This window comes from Vidua chalybeata, chromosome 6, assembly GCF_026979565.1.
Source record: "Vidua chalybeata isolate OUT-0048 chromosome 6, bVidCha1 merged haplotype, whole genome shotgun sequence".
Lineage (NCBI taxonomy): Eukaryota > Metazoa > Chordata > Aves > Passeriformes > Viduidae > Vidua > Vidua chalybeata.
The window spans coordinates 60,690,239-60,709,691 of NC_071535.1; the positions used below are offsets into that span (position 1 = coordinate 60,690,239).

At 37.2% G+C, this 19,453-nt stretch overlaps 1 protein-coding gene across 3 annotated transcripts in view; it reads left to right on the forward strand.

The window, feature by feature from the left end:
* The first annotated feature begins 1,304 nt into the window (after window positions 1-1,304).
* Window positions 1,305-19,453, forward strand: part of CCDC73 (coiled-coil domain containing 73) — a 66,458-nt gene continuing 48,309 nt past the window's right edge. For 2 of the 3 annotated variants that reach the window (XM_053946884.1, XM_053946882.1), the window contains exons 1-4: window positions 4,912-4,960; window positions 11,231-11,453; window positions 11,841-11,987; window positions 18,543-18,614. In XM_053946884.1, coding sequence (XP_053802859.1) covers window positions 11,856-11,987; window positions 18,543-18,614 — 204 coding nt within the window. In that variant the 5' untranslated portion in view covers window positions 4,912-4,960; window positions 11,231-11,453; window positions 11,841-11,855. Of the gene's footprint in view, window positions 1,620-4,911; window positions 4,961-11,230; window positions 11,454-11,840; window positions 11,988-18,542; window positions 18,615-19,453 lie in introns of those variants that run through there. The other variant, XM_053946883.1, reaches the window with a different exon arrangement.

Sequence of the window (19,453 nt, forward strand, 5' to 3'; positions counted from 1 at the left end):
GCCTTGCCTGACTTGTATGACTTTGTATCCCCTTTGTTTCTCCTATGTCTAGGTCTTCTTCCATGCAGCGTTCAGTGTTGATTTATTAATGATATGTTGATAATTATATTAATTAATGTTAAGTTATTCTCAATTGCATAGTTTGAGAACTATTCAGCTGGTAAAGTCATAAGCTTGACACTATGGTAACAACTAGCAGCATAAAATCTTGAAATTGTTCTCAATGAAACTTTAAGTTGTTGTGGTGTTTCGTTATATAGTGCTATTTCTAAAAAAATGCTGGATATAATAATTTCAGTTTTAATTCTCTTAGCATTTTCTGTGAATGTTGCAAAGCAGAGTTTGACAAACCATTCTGAGAATATTCCTTTGGTATTCTGTGTTGATGAGGCTGCCTGGCCAAGAAAACAAAACTTTAATGGCAAATTACTTGGAGTACAGTTCTGAGCATCATCATAATCATTCTGCTTATCATTTTAATAATGTTCTTTCAGGTAATACATTAAAAATATGTTTTTTATAGCTTGAGTGCTTTGGAAATGTTGATTTTGTTACATAGCATTTTCTTTATCACTTGTGTTCCAGCAAAGTTGGGCTGTTTTCAGCCCAAAACTCAAATCACCTTCTCCTTAGCGTTGTGTGCATTTTAACCAGCCATAAAATTGAACAATATTGTCATGGCTTAAACAAAGTCAAATAAACAAATCTTAATTCATTATGTCAAAAAGCCTGAACCCCAAAACAAACCTAAAGAACAAACCAACAAATGTCTGGGAAAAAGTAAAACAAATTGCAGCAAAATACTCATCTGCTCACAACTGTGTGGTGGCACGTGTGGGATGAGAAAAAAGTGTCTGGTGTGTCATGAAAAACAAGTGGGCTCCTGGCTTCTGTACACTTTAAAATGCATTGATGTGGTGTCAGCAGCGGGCAGAGGGGAGGATTTGGGGTATTTTAACTCTGTTTCTGTTCTTTGGCGCTTTGTGAGTGGGCAGAGGGGAGGATTTGGGTTATTTTAACTCCGTTTCTGTACTTTGGTGCTTTGTGAGTGGAGGATTTGGGGTATTTTGACTCCGTTTCTGTACTTTGGTGCTTTGTGAGTGGAGGATTTGGGGTATTTTGACTCCGTTTCTGTACTTTGGTGCTTTGTGAGTGGAGGATTTGGGGTATTTTGACTCCGTTTCTGTACTTTGGTGCTTTGTGAGTGGAGGATTTGGGGTATTTTGACTCCGTTTCTGTACTTTGGTGCTTTGTGAGCGTGCCCAGCCCAAACCCCTCACGGTGCCCGTCCCGCTGCTGCGCTCCCCAGGGGCACCAAGCGCGCCGGCCCCGAGCCTGGGGAGGGGCAGCGGTTTGGAATTACGGCTCTTTCCAGGGAGATTTGCGCCTAGACGGGGCAGGGTGAGGCGTCCTGCTCTAATTGTTCTGGAACAACGTGAAATCCGTGTCCCACGGAGCTGCGCTGCCGCTGCCCGTGCCCCGCCGGGCCCTGAGGGCAGCGCGGCCGCTGCCGGGGCGGTTCCGCTGCAGCCGCGGCCGCTGCCCGCAGTGCGGGGCAAAGACTCGGTTCTGGTTCTGCTAAAGAAGCAACCTCCCTCCCTGGAGCTGGGGAAAACAAGGTGTGTGTGTAGTTTTATGTCTTTTTTGTAGTTTTTTTTGGGCCTTTTTTGAAAAAAAGCGGTTTTCCAGCTGGGCCTGGGCGGCCGCAGTGCTCGTCGTATCTTGGGCCTGCCCTGAAGAGAGCGGTGTCATTCCTTGATTTTAATATGTAGAGTTAATGTCTTGCTTTTCATATGGGTTGTTTATGCCATTCCCCATCCAGAGTGTGGAAATACTGCTTGAATTTAGCCAGGCTGCTTGCCTCTGGGCATCTGGTCAATTTCATCCTGCCACAGTGCTGTGAGGAAAATACGTGAACACCTGGGACATCTCTGGCAGTGCTGGGGCACTGTATGTTTAATCTAAAAAAAAAAAAAACACCCAAAGTAAATGCGTAGACAACAGTAGAGTGCTTTGAGCTGCAAAATTAGGGAAGTTCTGATTTGCCATGCACTTAAGAATCAGAACAAATACGTAAGACATCCATGAGGATTTCTAGTAAGATCTCATTCGTATATTTCATGTTCATTGTGAAGGCTAACATGAAAGAGAGCTCTGAAAGTACCGTGTTGAGGATATTTGTGTCGTCTTCAAAGTGTTGCTGTTTTATTCTTTCTTCTGCTTTTTGCATTCAAGTTTTTATCACAATGTAATGTAATTTTTTCTAATGCATTTTTACAGAAAGTTCATGCATCCTGCCTTCTGTACCTGTTGATCGTGTATCAGGCTGGGTACCCAAAGGAGGAGGAGGACTCCTGCCTGCTCTCTGCTGTTCTGGGATTTTGGGGATTCTGTGGCACGGAGAGGAGACATAAAACGTTGTGTTCTGGAGCAAGGCTGCTCCTTGCCTTCTCCTGCCGTTCTCGGCCTCCTGTGGGAGCTGTTCCAAACCTGGTGCTGCAGGGACATCCTCGCTCTAAGCTAGAGTGAGATGCAGACATAAAAAATCAGGATATTTTTCCTATGATGAGAGTCGATTTTTTTGTCACTAATATTGACATTATCTATAATGCTCAGGCAGCAAAGAAACAATTTTCATTTGAAGCTTTGTCATAGGGATACCACATAAATACCAATAGCACACCAATAGCAATGTTGGTATAAGTTGTGTTGAGGAATGGTTTCTGGAGGAAAAAGTAATATGTGTCAGACACATTTAAAGGAAGAGAGAGGGTAAAAAAAGGAAACAAACCAGCCTTCAGGGAAATCAGTTCTTTCCAGATATAAAGTAGATACCCCAAAAGTGTTGGGAAAAGGTTAAGTATCAATAATGTCTGAAATTGCTGGCACAGCACAAATCTGTTAATTGCTCATATTACATTATTTTGGACTGAGGTACTAATTATTTCCTTGTTTATGCTTGGTAGACGTGTTCCACCACTATCACTACAAGCAGGCAGCAGCTTGCTCAACACATCCACTCTTTTTGCAGTGTTGCAGCACTGAGAGCTGCAGCTGTGCCTTCTTTGTGCTGGCAGGGCACTGCTGCCGGACAGGGAATTTAGAAGGAGCTCTCAGTGCTTCTGGCAGCTTAGTCTTGCACTGGTTTTTTTGGAGAACAGTTCGATTTTTATTCCGTGGCCGTGGCTGTAGCTGCAGTGCACCCAGGACAGCACAGTTCCGTTGGATGTCGACTAGGTGGCAGCATGGTGTTTGGAACGGACACAAACTGCTTTTCGGCTCGCTGAAACACCCCTGGTTTCATCCTGTGCTGGTAAAATTTGGGTAAACCTGACTTCTGTCAATCCCTTCCTCACTTCATGTCTCTACACTAATAGCTAAGAGGATGCTGACTAAATACTGAAAAGTATTAGGATGGAAAGGCTAGGGAGGAGAATTTAATCCCACAGGCAAACATGCTGTAAGCAGAAAACAGTTTTAATCAGAGTGCTGCTGTTTATGGTTTCCTCTTTTAATTTGAGCTGAAATGAGTTAAGATATCTTTTGCTAGTTTATTAGTAATATTTTACTTGTGGTTGAAAAAAAATTCAGTTGTTACGTATGGTCTTACTATAGTAATGTCCCATAAAAGACAAATATAATATGTAATTATTTTTGATTACAGAAAGTAAGGATCCTGATAATATATATCTGTGTTAGCTCTAGTAACCAAACTTAATCACCTGTTTCTGGAACGTGCTGGCTAGCTTGTGAAAGATTGTGTTTTCATCAAAAGAATTCAGATTACTGAAGGCAACCTCTTGTAGTGGGGGCAAAAAGGCAGATCCCAAGCAATGCAGTACTTGGGCAAGCAGCTCCAGTCTTTTAAATTTCACCCACAATTCAACAGGCAGCTAACACAGACTTTGGAGCACCTGATAAAATTCTTTAAAACTTCACCCTTCAAGTGCATTTGCTGTAGCTCTGTATTTGATGGGAGTAATCTTTACTGCATTATGATCTCAGAAGCTGATTTGGAGCAGTGCAATAATTTCTTGGAACCCCTGTTATCACAGCAACATGAAGTATTGCAGGTTGAATAAAAAAGGGCTCTCAGAGGGACTTTCCCATATGCTTTCTGGGTCATCAGTTTGCTCTTCTCAGGAATGTGTTGTTCAGCTTCCCTGTTTTTTTTTGTTTTTTTTTTTTTTTCCTAATTCACATGTTGAAACAGAGCTGGAAATGTGGAGGAAAAAAAAAAAAAAAGTAAAAAATCCACTTAAAAACTTCTAGGAAATCAGGAAAAGCAAAGCAACAGACCAAGACCCATTGCTTCTTGACAAAGAAAATCTGAGGGTTCTAGCAGCTGAGAGTTCTTTCTTTAATGCTTTTCCTATAATTCTATTAAAATCTGAGACTTTGAAAAGCATTATGTCATCCAGCAGATCGTTTCAGATTGCAGGAACAATCCATTTCAGCAGATTGTTTCAGAATCTTCTGTCAGCAAAGATTCCAAAGCAGGTTTTTAAGGACAATTGTTTTGCTCTCTGATGGGGCCAGTGTCGATCTCCCAGCCCAAAAGGACACGATACTTTCCTAGGCTTTGAGAAAGGTAACTTCAGAACAAGTGTACAGCTTCCACATTTAAAATCTTCACACTTATCTAAAAGTTAAAGAAATGCCATTGATTTTAGGCCAGAAACTGCTAGTACCAGAGATAAGGACAGTTTGATGTGACTGGGGCTGCTTTATCTTTGGAAAACAAGAAGCACGAGCGTGTTCACAAATCTTTTCCTTGGATAAGATGTGCTGAATTGTGGGATATCTCTTATATGGAGTATACCTCTGTTATTTTAAGTCTTCAGCTGCTAGAGTGGCAAAGAACATCATCTTTGCTTTCTTTACTTTGTATTTTAATACCCTGTCTGTTTCAGAGTTTCTGTCATGACCCCTCTGGATGATTCTGTCCTGTGTAGTTAAGGTGAGTTAATAAATATAAACTCAATATATAGGGAAGATAATGGAAAAGGTAAATACACCTACTTTTTGAGAGTAGGTGCAGCAAAATAGTATTAATACAACAGTAAAAGGCTGGAGAATGTTCTCCAGAAAAGCCCTGAAGCAGCAGTCTGGTCTCCAATTTTGTCCCAGCACAAATTGCACACTGCTGACCGTGTTGTACATGAGTCTTACAGGAGAAAAAGCAACATACAATCCAAATTTGTGCTCAGGAAAGATTTAAAAATCCCCAAGTTGCAAAGCCAAGGAAGAGAATTACTGTTCACTTTAATTCAGTAGAAGAGAATTTTCACTTGGTTTTTGTTCACTAGTGAGGAGACAGTGAGGTAGAGAGACATTTTACACAACTTGGGACAAGTGTTCTTACATTGTCTGTGCTTATACAATGTATGGATAAAAGAAGATTCTATGGAACAGTAGTATAAAACAATATTTATAATAAAATTAGTATAAAGCAGTCCTTTAAAATAAAAACATTGCATTGACAACGCTGCCTGATCTACTGTAAAATTAAAAAAAAATCATATAATCCCCTGCTTTCAAAAGCCACAAGTCTACCTCATCCCTCCTTCAAATAATTTTTGATTTAATATCATCTGACTACATAAACAAAAATATTAGATTTTGTTGTCTTCTGGTTTTGAGTCTTTTTAAAGAGTCCACGTCTTGATGTTCTATTTTTAGGAAGAACATAATGGTTTGTAAATGAACACCACAAGTGTATTGGTGTTAGCTTTTAGAACAAATTGTTTTATAAGATTGGCAATATATTTTTGAAAACTGAAAAGTTTGGGGATATTTTGAAAAGTGATTAACTTCTAAAGTTTTTGAGGACTGCGAAGGAAATTTTTTTTGTCTTGTATGATTCTATAATGATTTGTAGATCATCATAATTGCAGATGACAATGAGTAAATACAGTGATATTTTTTATAAAACTGTAGAAGGGCATCTTTAAAATAGAAGTTGCATGGCAAATCCCCTTTTAGGAAGGAAGGATTTTTGTTAAATAGCCCTGTGTTGTGTAGAGAGATGTAATTCCTGGAATTGCTAGAGGTATCACTGCCTTTCTGAGCACCTGCACTCTTGTGGAAGGTTTAGCTCATTTGCTTTCATTTGTATGTGTGAATGGAGCCACTCTCAACTAAAACCTGAAAGCTGCAAAAGAAACTACCTCAAAGGAAACAACCCAGAGACTGAACCCAGCAGAGCTCACTGAAGAGGGTGTGTTACACCCCCTGATCTGGGGTGTGCCCCTCATGTCACCCCTTTTAGCCCTGTGCATCCCAAAATCAGCTCGTGGTGTGGTAGCTCCTTCACAGCTCAAAGGGGCTGCACTTCTGGAGCTGTCCAGATGGACTCTGGGTTAATCCAGATGGACTCTGGGCAAACCCAGTGAGCTTGTTGGGTTTGGGTGGTGTCTGGTGTGCACAAATTGCTGCTTTTCCCACCAAAGATGGTATCATTCTTGTAGGAAGATGTGGGATGGAGGAGAAAATGAAAAATAACATTTGTCTATCAATCCCTAAATTGAAGGATCAAACTTAAGGCAAGGTCAAACATAACTGCATTAAATATTTTTCAGCCTGTAGAAGTTTAAAAATAAATAACCCTACCTACAGAAAATCTCTGGATTTAAAGTCGAAAAAAAAAAAAAAAAACACACCAATAGTAATAGGGATAAAGCTGCCTTCAAAAATTATCATTATTTTTTTAAAATCAAATTAAGCCAAAGAAATTTAAGACCCAGTAAAATACATGTTAGGCTGCCTAAACCTTTACATACAGGTTATTAGCAATGGTTCTTAAACAATGTGGCTTACTCTAGTTGTCTTTTTTGTAGTTGTCTTTACAGAGGCCATGTACCCAGTTGTTTTCTAGTCCTCATTTTATGACACTGGGTGCCAGTAGGTTTTCTTACCACCTGGCTTATGTGAGACAGACATGATGTGTGGAATCTGGAAAACAATGAACATCTGATTTGTTTTCCCAGTTCCTTCTGGTGAGCTCTTCCTGGCAGAATCATGGAATCTGGGCTTTTATGCCCCCGTGGTACAGCTGGCTGTTTTCTAATTCCTAAACTTACTTCTGAGCTATAACTTCAGAAAATGATAACAGAACTTAAGGATTTATCTTGGTTTTGGTTTTTTGATATAGCAATGGATTCTAGACAAATCTGCTTTTAGTTCTCTCCAGTACTAGAAGGTGTTTGAACAGTATCAAAAAGACATTTCCTTGAAGAGTGAAAATGTATGTAAGACTTACTGTTTTGTTTTTTATCAAACAGGCAGAGCTGCTAAATGTATTTCAGCCTTTAATGATCCTAAGGGGAACCTTATCCTGTGTACAGGGATTATTTATTTACTTATAATACTTAGGTCTTGTATAAAATTCAGTCATCCTGTGGCATTTTTAGTATAAATATTTTTAAAAATAATTTCATTTAAAAGCAAACGATGTTTTATACTTTTCAGTTTAACATGACAAAAATCTGGATTATGCTGACTTGATGGTTCCACAGCAGCACTAACATCTTGACCATAGAGTAACTCAGCACATTTAGATTTAAATCCCAGCTCTTAACTGGACACAGCTGTGTATGTGGGTGTATTAGGTATGCTCTGTGCCTGGGTGAATTCATTTCAGGTGCATAAACTTTTGTACTGTTTTTCACAAATAGTCACAGAAATGTTTCTTACAGCTAAAACGTCAGTTTTAGTAGGCTGCATCTGAAGCACAGAGTTGATAGTGCTGATTCTTGTCACTTCTGTGCCTGCATCTGGTGGGGATAGATACCTTTTTATGGCCATCCTTTTAATAAGAAGTTATTAGACTTTAGCAGGTAAACTTTGTTCATTAGTATTTTCATTCCTGAGTTTCACCAAGCACAGAATTTAATACTTATGCTTCAGTGTAATTTTTCTGGAGGCAGCATTTGGAAACACCTTTGGTTATGTTGGAGCAAATGTTTTGTCTCCATGTTTGTAGGTAAGTACTGATAAACAAACAAATAAAATCAATTATTATTTGTTAAGGTAGAAATAATCTTAAAAACAAATCCAGCCTATACTGAAATGCCATAAATTATCCTGTTTCTAAAAAGAAACTCAAAGTGTTGCAAAAATGTACCTGAAGGGGGTTTTGTAGAGAAATACTATCAAATTCTGCACACATGCACTATTGGAATGTGTTAAGTTAAATAGCAGGGGGAAGAGATTTCCAAGCAGTTTTTGTAAGATACTGCTCTTGGTTGCACTGCTGGCGTTTGAATGTTTTAGTTAATATCAAAGCCTGCAGTTGTTATTGTGGTAAAGTGATAGTGTGAAATTGATGCTGTTATACTATAACAATAAGGACGTGACTCATGTATTTTATGTACACATGCATTCAACTGTAGTGACAAATGGCTTCATGCTGTGTGATTAAATGCATATTAGCATTTGCCCTAGGCATTTGATTATTACCATCTTTACTTCATTACATTACCACACTGTATGGCCATATAATTTATAAGATAATACAGACATCACTTTGTTGCTGATAGGAATTATTCTGTTTTATGGATGGTGTCCTTTAATTTTGCCTTTCATGGATTATAAAATTGGTTAATATCTGCTGAAGTGAATCACTGGAGAAGCAAATAAAGATGTTGGCCTCAGGTCACAGTGTCATTTGTGATACTGGCAAAATCTTACAGCCTCATTTATCCCTGTACATGATTGATAACACCATGGGTTAAATGGAGAAAGCTTTGCTTCCATTAAAGGATCATCATGAATGAAGACCTCCCACTTAAAAGTCAGGCATGATGAGAAGACAAGAGACTATCTACAGGTCAAATTAAATAACTTAAATAATTTAAGTGGAATGACAGTGTAATTTGTTCATTCTGTGTTATTACCCTGACCCCTATCAGGCTTATAGGCTAACTTACTTTCTAGTGTAGGGTATTTAAGATGTAATTTTTAATAAGTGCTTTTCAAAGATATAAAGCCCTTTATGGCACTTAAAATTGTGTTAAAATTGATTTTTTAATATGCTTTTTTACAAAGTAATTTTTGTCCTTATTTTGTTAAATGTAAAACGAGAAATAGGAAAGCAAATGTTGTAAATGCTTCAAAATAGGAAATTTAGTCTTTTCACTTTCAAAATGTTATCACATGTATGCTTTCGATATTTTAAAAATTATTTTATAGGTATTCCGACAAATACCAGTTGCTAAAATAAAAATGCATTGTTTGGAAATAACTTTGATTTGACACAAGATTTTTTTTTTTTTGTATTTTCTGTGGTGAAGGGCATTTTTTATTTATCCTGTATCTTTACGGTAGCTCCGGATTGTTGTATTAATGTGTGATATCAAAGGCAGGTATTTTATTCATATGAAGGATAATGAAAATTATTTTAAAACTTTAATATTATATTCTGGATATTTTTGTTTCTAGTTAGGCACAATGTAGACTCGCTGGCAGGTGCTGAGTTTTTTGAGCTCTCGGAGGTGGAAGAGACCACGGGGGAACGCCGAGGAGGGCAGGAGGAGCGTGTGTAGCCCCCCTGCAGCTCGCAGGTTTCAGCAGCAGGCTGTGAAGCATTTTGTGGCAGTCCTGGCAAAGCAGCCTGAGTGCAAATTGCCCGTGAGAAAACAGCGCTGTCCCCACGAAGGGCTGGGTGAGGACTCAATGAGCTTCACTCGCAGAGCGTTTATCCGCGCTCACCGAGGGAAAGCCTTGTTTGTCAAGTGCTCCTGCTGAGACCACTGAGCTGAGAGAAAGCCCTGGATGCCTGAGGCCCCTTTGCTTCTGTTCCTTGGAGTATAGCATTGGTTTGAAAATAACCCCTTGGGAAAAGAATTCTCAGATTGCTTCTGTGATGGGAAGGAAAATCACAAGCCCCACTGTGTATCACTTACTGTACACTCTTCTACTGCTTGTACTTGTAGAATGCTTGTAGAATAATGAAATAGGAATCATTTCATAACTGAAGTGCACTTCTTCAAGTGCTCCTGTTCTTGTAGGGTGAATCCTTTTTCTGAATCAAGCTTATCCCTTATTAACACAGGCTGCCAGCTTCTTCATTTGATAATGGCGCAGTCTTGTAAAAATTCATCACTGTAGGATTCCACCAACTCCAAGCCTGGAACATCAGCTGACAGCAACAGCATTAGACCATGTGTCATGTTTTAACGTTATGTTTGTAAAAATGTTACCCTTAGCATGATGAAGAGTGAAATCACATGGCTCTCTGCATAGTTTATTGTGCATAATATTGGCCTTCTTATTAGATATGTAGTTATGGTCATATCCCAATACTTGTATCGAACATTTGTGGTAGTTCTTCGTGTAGTGGTACAGCATGTATTGGTAAGAAAACAATTTTAAACGCTTGAGTGAAAGAAACAAAAATTTTTAATGTGCTTTTGGGAGAGTTGGACTTATTTCAAAGTTTTTTGGCTAAAATAGAAATAGTGCTTTTTATCCAAATGCATTACTTTAAAAACAATTCAAACAGCTTCAGTCTACAATGTCTGCAGATTGCCTGCACAATGCCTGATTCATGCTGGCACATTGACACAACAGATTTGTTGCCTGAAATGCTACATGTTTGTACATGGTTCTTATTCAGGCTTTATTTGCTGCCTCTTCAGATGTCCTTCAAACATATACATTTTGACACTGACAAAAGAATTTATATATTTCATATTGAACAGCTCAGTATTACTCAAATGTTTTAAAATGAAAGACAAAAATGAGCCTGATTGTTTTGGTTTTAGCAAAACCGTTGTTTTAATAACAGAATAACTTTTGTGGTGGGGCAGCTAAGCAAGGAGTCAATCTATTATCCATGACCAAGCAGCTTAAATGTGATCTGTGTTAGGGTTTTATTTAGACAACAGAAGAAAAAGTGGTGAGCCCTGATTTGTAGTTGTTATGGCCCCATGATACAGACCAGGTCTCTGCTCTTCCTGCAGGAATTCCGTCCTAAGGGTTCTGTGGCAGCAGCCAGGTCAGTCATAACTCCTGTGCTCTACGCCTGCCTCTGTAATTCTTAGTGCAGAAACACACAGGGACAGCATGGTGTGTTCTAGTGCACTGCTGAAAATTCAGGCTCAAGGATTAAAAAACAGAATCTGGGAAAAACAGGTGAAATACCTACAGTTGTTACATTTCTGTGACTAAAGTGCTGAGTGCTGTGGTCACCTCTGGTGTCTCTAACAAACCTGCTTTGTCCTTGCAGAGCCACCTGGGGATCCTGTTTGTGTAACTCCTTGCTTGACAACAGTTGATGCAGCTGGCTCAGAGTACAACATTTTGGTACAGGATCTTGTAGGAAGAGTCTGAGAAAGACTTCTTGATAAAATTCAGATGCAGAGACTGCAAGCATTACCTTAAGTCCCTAATTTCAGACCAAAGATCTCTTTTAAAATTGGGCCTGTTTTGTGATCTTTGACATCTTGAAGGTAGGCAGCAACTTTTTCATGGCAAGATGTGTGCATTGCAGCACCTTCATGTCAGTGCAGGGCCAGTAGCTCTGGGAAAAAACTGTACTACTTCTGTCTGCTCATCAAAGTTTTTGCTTAAAACTAAAACCAAGCCAAGAAATACAGAGGAGAAGCAAAGGAATATTGTGAATTACTCTGTGAATAGATATTGTGATAAAATGGTTTTCTTTTTTTTCTATGGTAGTGCACCTTACTTTAAAATGAAAATATTGATAATTACATAGTATCTATAAGTAGTAGTTTTACTCTTTGCAAAAAGATTCTGCCTCCATATTTGAAGGTTTTGCAGTTTGAGTATTCTTTTACAGATAAACTGGAGAGGAAATACTTGCCTTTATTTTGCAGAAAGCAGCTCGAAGAATGGATGAAGACTTCAAAGCACAGGCATTTGACTCTACTCTTCCAAGCCCATCAGAGACTTTACTTTCCATTCGACTGTTAGACTTCAAAACAAGTTTATTGGAGGCAATAGAAGAACTGCGTATAAGAAGGGTAAATTTGTTTAAATTGGATTTGGTCTTTTTTTTGTCTTATTTCTGTCTCTTTGTAGGTAATCACAGAAAATGCTGCATAAATGTGGCTAAACCTCATGCTGTATTTTAAGTGATTCACCAACCAGAGTTTTGTTTAAAAATATATTAGAGTTTGTTACAAATTTCCCTGTAGACAGCACAGAGGCAACAAGGTTGCATGGGAATGAATTTGGTTTTTCCGTAACAACATAAGAAGTTGCTAGAGTTGATACTGAGGCTATTGAGAAAAGCTCCATTAAATTATTGTCTTTAATTATAATTCTTCTCTTTAACAGCAGCCTTTGATACAAAATGAAAAGAAAGAATCCAAGTGTTTTCCAAGTCCCCAAGTCTTTCTCATTTCATAATTGATTTGCCATTTGCCAGAAGAGTGGTGATTTTGGCTGTTTACTTGTGCTTTTCAGAATTACCTATGCTGGCAAAGGGCTATATTAAAAGCACTTGATTTCACCATTTTTACATTGCTAATCTATGGAGCTAGACCCCTACAATAATAGTGTATTGAGTATTAGGGGTGGGGCTGTTTTGTTTTTGAAATGAGCTGAATCATCTTGTAGTAGTACCAAGGTAAAATTGCTTCTGTGCTGCTAAAGGCAGCTGTTTTTTCTTGTAGTTAATTTGTCACTTGTATTTTTCTGTGGTTACTTTTCCAGTTGTGTGTATGTAAACATTTCTATTTCTCCCCTTAGGGTTTCTGAACTGTTGTGTGTATTGAATGACCTAAAGTGTATTTTTCTTCATCTGATGAATTTGACCTGTTCAAAAGATGTGTATTATTACTTTTAAAATATTAGTATTGATGACATGCTTGATTTATGCTTATTTTGATCTAAGTGAAATGCTATAATCCTCTCTTTAAAAGCCATATACAAAAGAATGACTGCCATTAAAAAGAAAAAAAAAGAGAGGCTGCATGATTGTACTTTTCTGGTGAAGTACTGTTAAAGTCCCCATCGTGTTATCCCCAGACCTGTGTTAAAATGGTAGTGTTTAGTCTTGTCAAACTATTTTACTATTAAAAGTAAAGACTGAATAATTTAACTTTATTATTATATATAATAAAGTTAAATATATACATATATATGTATTATACTATTATAGTGATCAGAGTATACTTTTCTTTATAAAACTGCTTAGCTGAATTTACATGGTTAACTCAATCTTGCACTTTTAATGCACTTGGTTGTACCTAAAGTGTTCATAGAGTGCCATGGGATTTCATCTTTTGGCTTTTTTTTGGGGGTTTTTATGCCTGTTTTGTGTCTGCTATGCTTCAAGAGTTTGTGACTGTGATTTTGTAAAAGTTGTCTCCGAAGGGTGAGTAACTTTTTGCCTTGAAATTGTTTTTAGGTTCAAAATTTATGCAAAAGCTAAGAGCCAATTTCACAATTAAGACATGGCCCCAAGCTTTTAAAATAGCTGTGCTTTCCTTTACCCTAGAAAAATATATACATATGTTTATATTTACCTGTTTAGTTAGAAATTTAGATTAAAAAGTAAGCATTTTACTGACAGCCAGTTTGAAATCTTGGAGCGTCCTTGAATGCATTTTTGATCTGTTTTGATAGTTCAGGGCTGCTTGCTTAGTATGTTTGAAGTTTGGAATATAAAACTTCTTCTTGTTTTGAAGAAGCAAGAGTTACTAAATAATGTGCCTTATGCCTAGTGGCATTCATTTTTATCTTTTTAAATAGAATTTTGTACTGATGTTTTTGCTTTAAAATACCCCTAAAAAACCCTCTCCCCATTTAAGCTACGAATTTCTTCCAAATTCAGTCAACGTGAGGTTATTCTGTAAATTTTTAATCAGCCTTGAGAGAAAGGTAGTGCATAGACCAAAATACAGGGATAACTCAGAGAATTACAGTGCTTGTCTTGCACCATGCTCATTTTTCCATGGCCAAGAATGAAACACACAAACTTAAACTGTGTCATCTGCTCCATCAGAAAGTGGAGTAAAATGGAAAATTCTGCAGGTTTCTTACTACTTCTCTCACTTCCTTGTGAGGTTCAGTTGACTGATAACCTGAGGGAGGCACTAGAGCCAATACCATGGATTTTACTCTCAGTTTTGTCTTTGCCCTCTGGCTTGGCCTCAGATGAGATTATTTTACCTCTCTTTGCTTCTGTTTTTCTTCCCCTTCTTGGTCTTGCTTGCCACTTCAACAGGAGACTCTTCAGGACAGGACCTATTGTGTATTTTGAGTTTAATAAACTCTCTGGTATGATTGGTTAAGCTGCAGCACAAATTCAGATTAATAAAAATAAATTTGTGGATGAAATTATCTGTGTGAAGCAAACTCTTAAATATGAAAATATTTTGAGAGATTTGTTGCAGTCCTTACTCAGTGTCATCATACTGTAGTTAAAATCTCAAAAACAGTTAGAAGGGTTGCTCAGAGTAATGTTTATCTGCTGCATCTTCAAAGGAAATCCCAATTCTTGATAGCTGTGCAAGTTTGTTCTAAAGAATAATTGCTTAAATGATTATACTGGATGCAGCTTCACTTTGTTCCTTTGGCTATTCACAGGGTCTTTGTTCCCCATGGGAATTGACATAATATGAGTATATAACTAATTAAGAGCCACAAAAAATTATATTTCTCTTTCCTCTGCCCCACAGGGATAACTTCACACCCCAGTAGTTGAGTGTCTTCTGTTTTTTCCAGTTTAGCTCTCCCACTCATCAAGCACTGACTAAGCCAGTGATCCTTTTGTGCTGGATATCCCTTCACTTACTTCCATGTCTGTCAGTCTTGCTCTGCAGCCAACTGAGTGCCTTTTCTTCCTAACAGCCTTTTAACTGGATTTTATACCTAAGTGTAAATCAGGGAATTTTTTTTACTAAAATGACAGACACAAGGATCGCTGAGTATTGGGGAAAAAAGTAAGTATGTGGATTTAAGAGAATAAACAGCACTGAATTTCAGATCTCATGACTGTGACATCCTGTGATATTGTCGTTCGAGTCAGCAGGCAGTGTCTTAGATGGTAATTTCTCTGTTTGTGAATAATGTGGCTTTTGATTAGGAGCTGATTACTTGCAGTTGGAGAGTGTTCTAAGTATCAATGCAGGCCTCTCTAGGAATATATTTTGATAGAAGAGATTTAAATAAAGAGTAATTGTAACCTATGCAGTGGAGTCAAGGACAGACCAGTGAAAAATTTCCAAAGGAAAAATAGTGATTGGTACAAATTTCTGTGTCTCTGCATCTGAAAATGGAAAATTCTTTGAGAAAAGATTCCAAATATACGTTGCTATTATTTTTTGTTAACTGTTGTAACTATGAAAATCTAACAATGTTTTATCAGAAACTAAAGTTAGAGTAATGCTTCTATGAATATCTTCTCTCCTTTTAAAATTTGTCCTGGAAACAAAGCTTAAGAACAATATTCATGACATCTACTAAAAATTGTACTGGTCTGCTTTGGTCATGAAGGAATTTCTAATTATAGTATGAAACTATCAGAAATTGTAGTTCCTGTGAGTACTATTTGACCTGCATGAAAATTGGATGTGCAATTTTGTAGGAGGGAGACTGTAAGTTCAAAAAAGATAATAAAAGTACCTAGCAGCAGTTTTGGCTGCTTGGACATGAGCCAGCTGTACTCTGTTCCTAAATCTGTTCAGGGTCAAGAATCGAGGGGGCTTGACCAATCCACAGCCCATCTTGTAAAACTACAGCCTGAAGCAAACACTTTAAAGAAGGCTTGACACTTTCTAAAGGTTATAACGAGTAAATAAACCATCAAATTACTCCTCTTTTATTGTTATGGTAGTCTTTTTTTATAAAAACACTTAAATCCATGTAGTCCTAAGGCATCTAATAAAAAATGAACACTTTTAAGGTTTGGTGGGTTTTTGATCCCTCATCAGAGTTATATACAATATTGTTCTCCTAAGTATAACAGAAACATTTTTGTCTTATTAAACAGCTGATAGAACTTCTAAAGAAAAAAGTGCTTCACACAAGTTTTAGAAGCTTTCAATTCAAAATGGGTAAACTATAAATGTCCTTTGGAAGATGTAAAAATGATGGATAAGGTTTATAACTGTTAGCGATTTCACGTGAGAACATTTTTATCATGTAATTGTCATTCTCAGTTTAAGTATTTATGATGTTTATTTTTTCAACCGTAGTACATACATGCACATTTTTGATAGCTTCCAGAGGCACCTTTATCATTTGGGAGTAAGTTGGAGGAGTGTTGTTCACATGGAACTTTGGTTCTTATCCTCTTAAGTATTCACAGCAAAGGAGTCACTTAAAATGGAATTTAATGCCATTTTCTTACCATTTTGAATAAGACTTTTGCTAATAATATATCATTTTCATAGCATTTGTTGCTTAATAACAAAGGATTGAAGATCACACCTTTTTAAAAGCTTCAAGCCAATCTCATTTGGTTTTATCACTCAAGGGAAATTAGGGGGATGTATATTCCTTCCGTACTTATAAAATAGCACCAGGAAAAAAAAGATCATTGCAACTATGCAGCACTATTTGTTAAAGCAGAACTGGGAATCATTGGTAATCTTTTACGTTCTCTCTTTTTTTTTTTTTTTTTAACCATAAGTCATATGAAATCTTTAGGTCTCTTCTCCATCTGTATTCTACCAGTATATATCAGAGAAGCAAAAGCTAAAGAACTTTTCTCTAGTTCTCTGTGAGCCAGATTTTAGTTTTAAATGTCTATCAGTATTTTATATGTAAAAACCACATGTGTGCTGAGGCATATATTTAGAACCTGCAAGAATCTCTTGAAATGCTTGGGAGTAACCTCCTGTGGAAAGAAGTGTGCTTCTCTACACACGTGTGCCTGTAAACTGCTAAGCAAGGAAGTCAGTTTTGACCCTAAAACCCTATAAAAGATGTCAGTGTCTAAAAACTATTTTGAATCACTTGGGACGTATTTTCCACTTTTGTTTCTATTGATAAATAGTGGGACTATGAATCAAACATGGTACTAAGTGAGAAAGGGTTGCAAAATCTTCAAAACTGTTTTGTATCAATTGTTGAAGTGTGGTAAATATCCTTGAATCAGCAACTTGGAACTTGTATTCATATTGGGCTTCAGAGAGAAATGCAGTATATTTTATAGCTGAAAAATTTTGTGTTATCATCTTCACTTGGAAAGGAGAAAGAGCCTCCATTTTTTCTTTCAAAGTGTCAGGAAAGGTATTGCTTCATCCAGAGGTGGGATCGTTTTAGTCTCATGGCAAATAATAGTTGTTCATGGTATTGCAATTCAGTAGAATTTTACTTAAACCCCAGTATTAAGAGAATGATCCTTTTGAGGCCTTCTTTTATTTTTTATTAGAGAGATCCATGGTCTTTTTTTCCCCAAGTTGTGACTGTTTCCTAAAGGTTCTAACCAATTTTTGAGGTGTGAATCACTTCAACAGTACTTGAATTTTTCCAACAATTAAGATTGCAAGATTTAAACTATAGTGAAGTTGAACTTAAAAACAGCATAAAATTTGCACATAATATATCAAAATGCACTGTTCTAGTATTGGGAGTATTCCTTTACCCTCACACAGTCAGCTTGGCCCTTGCTGGCATGTGTCCAACGCAAGACCTCAGTAAATGTTGTTATTGCAACGATCCATCAAAGAGAAGCCAGGCTTACCTTAAAGTGGTCACTTTCCCAAGCTGGCCATCAGTGTGCAGAGCAAAGGCAGGAAAGCATCCTTTTGAAGCTCAGTGACACATTAGTGGAGCTCTCCAGGTCCTTGAAGGATATTCATTATTTTGACTATGTGCAAAAACCAGGACAGTGCTGAGGTGCTTATGACATGCATCAAAAACCTGAGCATTGTTCTTGCAGGAAGTCATGACTGTTAATAGGGGAACCTTTTGTTCTTCCTTTTTCTTTTTTTGAGTGCTGGATTTGTGAAGGAAGGCCAGTGCACATAAAAATTGGACTCCAAAGGGAAGCTGATTCCTGTTGGGAAAAATTAACTTTAATATCAGAATGTTTCAGGAAAATTCACATAAATATTTAGGAACTGCGATTATCAGAAAGTAACTCTCATTTGTTATCAAAAGTAATTGTTTGATTCTTGACAAAGTGCTTCTGCAAGAACAGGATCTGTAACATACCTTCCTTCTATTGGTACCTTTTGTGGATCATGGAGGAGCCTTTGGACTTCAGTAATGGTTTTCTTAGATTTTCTAGTAGCTCATCAGAAATATGTGTTGATTATCCATGATTCTGTTTCAATTTCTTTTGGTGGGTCAGAAGGCTTCTTGGCACAGAAGATAATGATAAATATTTCACTTTTTTTTCCATAACAACAGAAGTAACCACTGACAAAATTTTTCAGTTGTTCTAGGAGATATCACAAAGAATAAAGATTCAGATGCTTTGAGCTGAATTTTTAAGATGCCCCAAAGATTCAGAGTCATTAATTATTATTATCTGTATCATTGAGTACAATGGATTCTTGAAGCACTTTTGCATCTCACTGAATTTCTCTTCATCTTTTTTTTTGTTTGTTTTCAACTAGGAAACAGAAACTAATTATGAAGACCAAATAAACAAAATTGTTATAGAGAAACAGGAACTTGAATGGCAGAAGGTAACTTTCCTGTGTGCTTTTAGTGTTTTACTGGCTGAGATTTAATTTTTATATGTTAATATAAATTGTGATTTGTTACAATTCCTCTTTTTAGAGCTATTTTTATTTCAATCCAGTAGCTTATTATTTAGTCATGAACATCTGTAACTTTTCTTTTGATTTGGATTGTGCCCAGCTTAGAAATGTTTTTAACAAGAGAATGTAGTAATATTTGGCATGACTTGGCAATTTCAGTCAATTTCAGAGATGGAAATACTGAAGAAATAAGACATTTAGCTGAATCTGAGGCATGTTGGCACATTGGTGTGGGGGACCCTGTGTAGCAGCTTCTCTGTATTATACTTGGCTTTGGCAAGTGCAAATATCAGTGCAGCAAACTTCACTTGCAATCTTTTGGAAGTGGTAATGTTTCCAAAAAGTTACTTTGAGCATTAACTTGTATGTTATCCATACCCAGCAGTAGTTTGTCAGCTTTTAAATGTTGAGAATGAAGTATTCGGTAACATTCTTCAGTCTAACATTCTTCTCAGAGTTAGGGCTCCTGAGGTTATGCTTTCCTAGGAAATGCATTCCCTTCTTTAATACAATCAAACCTATGACCCCTGTCACTAGGGCACAAGATAAAAGGCTTCACTCCGTATATTTTACGACCCCAGAAAAAACAATAATTTCAGCTCTATCCTTGATCTTGGGATATTTTACATCTTATTTGTAAAGGAAGGCTATTTCATCTTGGAGTTCATCCTAACCATCTTAAATTAATAATTCTAACTCTGTGCTTTTCTTTCTTGAAAGATATATATGTGCACACAGAAACAGGAAACATTTTATATTTGTAA